The sequence below is a fragment of the Drosophila persimilis genome, unplaced genomic scaffold (assembly GCF_003286085.1).
Source record: "Drosophila persimilis strain 14011-0111.01,24,50 unplaced genomic scaffold, DperRS2 tig00000191-arrow-pilon, whole genome shotgun sequence".
NCBI classification, from domain to species: domain Eukaryota; kingdom Metazoa; phylum Arthropoda; class Insecta; order Diptera; family Drosophilidae; genus Drosophila; species Drosophila persimilis.
Genome location: NW_020825298.1, coordinates 6774784 through 6780138, shown reverse-complemented (window position 1 = coordinate 6780138; position 5355 = coordinate 6774784). Strand labels below are relative to the sequence as shown.

Sequence of the window (5355 nt, the reverse complement as noted above, 5' to 3'; positions counted from 1 at the left end):
GCGACACCTGAGCCCCAATTACGAAACTAATTAATTGAAAGCAAAGAGGCGTGAACTGGCAGACAGCCCGAAAGATGGACGCTTGGATGGACACTCAAGTGCCCCATGAAGTGGCCCCATCAATCCGGGGCAATCAACATCAAAATTCAAAACCTTCACCGACCACCGAACACCGAACACTCCATCCACTCCGTCGCCAAATCAATGTCCGGCCCAGGCACATCCAAAAGTTATGGCGTGCATAAAAGTCAACGTCAATGATAAATGAAGCCCCAGCCAGCATTTGCATACGGATGCATACATAATGGCCAAGACGAAAGCTGCAGAAGAAGCTGGATCTGGCTCTCAAGACCACGGATGGTGGGGGGGATAGTACAAGTGGAGTTGAAGTACTCCAGAGGGATGATAGGAGTACTCTCCCTTTGGCTTTTCGGGTAGAGTTTTCAAAGATGCGGAAAGAAGAATACGTATTCCATTCGCAAAGCCACCGGACGAAAGGATAACAATGTCAGTGACACACGAGCAGCGAAACGAGACCAAAAAGGAAGCAACGGAAAAGGGAAATGGCAAAATAAGATGTCGCTAGGTGTCGACAATATGATGCGAATTTGATACTCTTCGAGCGAAAATTGCTTCGAAAAGGGAGCATGCCTTGTGAGTTTCTTCCCTAAGGATATGAATAAACAGTCTCACATTTTCCAATCATAGCGAACCCCGAGAAACACGTCTAGACTATAGAATTCACATTAATCTCAAAACTTATTTCCAAAGATCTGCAATCAGAATGTGTCTTTCAAGTGAGTACGATAAAATATGTACCTGGTGTTTTGCTGTATGGAACATAATCCTTGGCCTAACGTGGAGCATTCTGGGCTATCTCGCTGTAATCGGACATGAACGTGCGTACAAAAATTGCCATCTGCTGAGCAACTTATCGGTACCCCATAAATATCTTTAGATGGTCTACACTCTAGGTACTACGACATTGTAGTTTGTTTGTACACCGTTACGGTCTGTATTTGTGCGCCCCTACATTTGTTGTCGGGCATATTGATAATCGTTGGAGATTGGAAGGTCAGTCAGGCATGTATTTTCCTTGGCCGCAAACACTCAATCACTTTTACCCTGCAGGATAGCCAACAAACGTTCAAAGTAGGCAAAAATCTAAGCAATTTATTCCCATTCTTTTTGCTCGGGACTATCATTTTTCCAGGTGGGTGGATCGAGTGGTTCTACATTAATTTTGTATTTTAATTACTAATTTTTTGTGATTTCAGTTATACATTTCATTGGCCTGGGCAGGGTTTGTAGCTATTATGAAAAGCGCTGGAAGTGATTTGAATTCTGTGCATCGCTTCTGCGCTTTCAGTGTTGTGTGTTTCAGTTTCAAAGTGTTATCCAGCACTTAAATGAAAGGCCCAGTCCTGGGGGCCGTCATCATCATCAGCAGATCCATCAATGGCTACAGAGGCATCCTTTAGCTCCTTCTACACGGACCGCTTAACATTACAATTTAACCTAATACTTATACATATGTTCATAATTAATTTCTTCAACTTATTTCTTTTTATAAATCTAATCATGTCATGGATATTTTCTTGAAAGATTTGGTAATCAAAAAGCCTGCTTAATTTAATGTTCATAAAACTTCAAGGGTATGCCAAGTTCGTGGTGTTATCTTCCTTATTTAATTTCATTTCACATACCCAATTCGATGCAGCGATGCAATCAAAAATACGCTTCAGCAACTCGAATTTAATTGGCTTTCGGGTTGGATTTCAAGATGAAAGAAGCGCCTGACTTATATTGAGGGGATCCCCTCAATTTGTTAAAATCCTGACAATGCTTGACATTGAGAACTACCTTAACCACAGAAGGACCAGTGAGGGCTGGGTTTTTGGTAGTCCCTTGAAGCGCTGCTTCTGTTGACATCCAGTATTGATAGTAATAGTTGTATATTTACTTTTGCAAAGAAGGCACATTACAAGCAGCTGAAAAAACAATGCTAGCACTGACACTGCCTCCACAAGAATCGGAGACAGCGATGGATATGCCCAGAGGAGAGACAAGTGTGTCCCCACAGATGACAGGCGAGTGAACAAGCCGTGTCAGAATAGAGGAATTAGTCCCCTAATGCCAAAGAGAAATAAGAAGAGTAACGGACATATGCCAGAGCTTGTTGGACACGATGTCAGAGCTGATTTTGCCTGTCAAAATGAACCCTGATTTCCAAGCAGCAATAGAAAGGGCATAGGGAAATGATTCTAATTCAGATATTTCCCATTGTCTCGCAATTTGCATTCCCCTCCACTTGGTAAATGGTTTAATGAAATCAATTACCAGTTCCCTCCACCAGCAGCCACTTTGCTCTGTGGGAAAATGAAATTAGTGCGCCTCAAGGAGTCGAAGGAGACGATGAAAATGCAGAAGGAAAATCGAGTGAAAGAGAAACCGTTTACTTGTAGCAGACGACAAATTGTTGAGGACCGTTCTGCAAGGTTTTCTATGTTTCCATTGCTTTTTATTGAGTTTTTATTGCATTCGCCTTGTGTTTTTGCTTTTCTTATGGCCAAATTGAATTGGAGAAAATATTTGTGGTGGCTGACTTTGATTTAATATACCAAAGGCCATGTCTATGGATATGTGTTTGGACTGGTATTGATGTGTGTGCTCTGCTAAGCGGAAAGTAATTGAGTTTTCACAAGCTGTCTTTTATGGCCGTGTTCCCAAATTCTGTATTTTTTCTATGCCGGATATTTTTCAGTACACTTAATTTAATTTTTTCCAGGAAGTGGAGTGGATGATTGAGTTTTTTTAATACCGAAAATAATAAGGAAGTTCAATAAATTTTTTATATTTCTACGAGTGTAGAAATGTCTTTCCTGAAACTCTCTGGACTAGTTAGATTTTCACATACTTTCAGCCAATATATTTTTTATTAAAGTTCTAGTCATATCCTGCCCATTGCTTGGACATATTCAAAGATGTTAAATTGTCTATTTTTTAGCGGGCTCAAGGCATGCCGGACTGCACATCATCGTCTTCGTTGTGGCCGTACACTTAGAAAAGCCCTTGGCCGTGGCGGGTTGTGCCTTTGCTTCCGGTTTCGGTGCACACTCGTTTTTACCAGAACAACAAAGGTCGCACTGACAACGCGGCTCTTGGTAGCCAGTCTCGGGTGAACAGGGCGGACAATCGCAGGTCTTTATCGTGTCCGAGGTACAACAGGTGGGAGGCGTTGGACCCACATAGAACGGATTGAAGCGGCAGACCATTTCGAGGGGCCGGAAAGTCCAAGCAAATCAGGCAGATACAAAAATTTTGAAACTTATAATTTAGATGTTTTTTGTGATATGTCTCATTGAAGGACTTGGGGATGACATTTTTATCCAGGAAATATTCAATTGCCAGAGCTTAGGCCTATCCGGAGGAAATTCTAATTATATACTTGGCAAAACAGCCAAATTACCTTCCAAATGAGGGGCCAAAGCCAGACAAACAAATTCCGTTTGTTGGCAAATATTTGTACATTCTTTTTGCAGCTTATAAAGCCGCTGGCATAGAGAGCTTAAAGCTGATTACACAGTTTACTCAACAAATGCGGAAAATACATAACACACAACAGCAACAAAGGCGGAGAAAAACCGCACAAAAATAAACATTTAATGGCGAAACAGGCGTAAAAAATCGGAGGACCAACTGGTTCAAGTCGGTAAGCGGGAAAATAAAATAAAAACTGTACCAAAATAAGAAAGCAATAAAGCAAGGACTTAAGCCGCAATGCCACAAGGACGGGGCCAAGGCGGAAGGAGAGGCGCAGACGGAGAAGGATATAATCGTACAGAAGGAGGAGGGTAACACATGCTCATACGCGTCGAAAGTTTTCAATTTATACGACTTCATTAGAAGCAACGCTTGATGAGCAATAATGATAAAAGAAAAGGCTGAACGGGAAGTGAAAGAAACGGGAAAGAGGAAGACGAAGCAAGGGTGTAAGCGAAGAGCAGCCGGAAAGAAAGTACACTAGTACTGTGCAGAGTGTGTCCCTAGAAAAATACCACAAAAAAGAAACATTATGACACTTACTAAAAAGGTCTCTAAGAGACAGAAATAGCTATGTAAAAACAGCCAGCCATTATAGGTTTAAATGCAAATGATTTATGTTTCAAAAGCTTATTAGATTTTCAGATTTTATGTTCTAAGCTTATGTTATAGGCCGAGTTCCAGTATAATTTAGCTGTTATTCTTAAATGACACTAATATAATAATTCTACTATTTTATTTTTATTTTTTTGTGGTAAATGATTCATCAAACAATTCCTTATTTCTTGTTTTAAAAATTCTAGTATCTGTGATTTGTTTTTCCAGTCGTTTTTAAGCAAGCGTCATACCAGTATCAAAGGAGGAGTACACTCCGCCAAGGAGGTGAAACAGCTGGAAAATTACTCCACTCACGCACGGACACAGATAACCATTTATGAATGGGTGTCTGTCGCTCAAGTGGCCTAATGTGAGAGGGCGAAGGGAAGAGGTCCGAGACAGAGAGGGAGAGAGAGAAGGATGGATATCTGTTGGGTGTAATGAAAGTTTAAATCGTTTCTTTCCCCCTCGAATACCAACGCAGTGGTCGAGAGACGGGTGGCAAGGGCTGAGTGTCATGCGGAATGAGGTTTACTTCCCCTTTGGTAGTTGGCAAATAAATTCCATTTTCATATGCATAATTCTGGGGCATTGTCCTACACTTTTTTGGCGTAATAAAGTTTATCATAATATTTTGGGGTTTTCCTTTTCCTATGTTGCGGTCTTTTTCTGCTTGTGTGAATGGAATGCATAAACAGGAGACAACTTATTGTTATGGTAAATGCCACATTTTTGACAACGAAATATGAGCTTTTTCTGGTGTACAATGGGGAAAAAAGGGCATTAGGGTGAGATAAATCATTCATTTTTTGTTAGAATTAGAGTTGGTATCATTAATAAGGCAAGTGTGGGTCATAGAAAGTATGAAAGAACTATGAGGAGTGAGCTAACATTAGCTGTAATGGTATTATAATATAAGCTATATTGGAGTGCAAATCCTTCATACCAAAAACAATATTAGAGTTGTAACTTTTCAGCTCAGACCCTGAAGCCACTTTCAAAAGTTACCCTGAAGAAATCGTGTACCATATAAATGTATGGGCGTTACTTAACACAAATTATAATTATAAACAGTGCCAGTTTTAAAGCTTTAAGAACTAAAGAGCTATTCTTAACTCTATTTACTATTTACTCTATGTTCCATCATCTCGAAATATATTAAAGCCTACAACACATGTAAGCAACAGAAACCCCATTAATTAGAGACCATTTAAT

General features: G+C 40.2%; 1 protein-coding gene and 1 long non-coding RNA gene across 2 annotated transcripts; one reads left to right on the top strand and one right to left on the bottom strand.

The window, feature by feature from the left end:
- The first annotated feature begins 785 nt into the window (after positions 1–785).
- Positions 786–1580, top strand: LOC113565794. The gene is made up of 4 exons (XR_003408796.1): positions 786–899; positions 959–1074; positions 1132–1213; positions 1278–1580. It is a non-coding gene; the product is annotated as an uncharacterized LOC113565794 (long non-coding RNA).
- A 1293-nt stretch (positions 1581–2873) lies between these two features.
- LOC113565779 lies at positions 2874–3322 on the bottom strand. The gene has a single exon (XM_026988899.1). The coding sequence runs from the start codon at positions 3273–3275 to the stop codon at positions 2997–2999; it is 279 nt and encodes a 92-aa protein (XP_026844700.1). The 5' UTR covers positions 3276–3322; the 3' UTR covers positions 2874–2996.
- Between the last annotated feature and the right edge of the window lie 2033 nt (positions 3323–5355).

Excerpts from the sequence above, each read along its gene's own strand:
- LOC113565779 (XM_026988899.1), bottom strand. The coding sequence starts at position 3,275 with ATGGTCTGCCGCTTCAATCCGTTCTATGTGGGTCCAACGCCTCCCACC.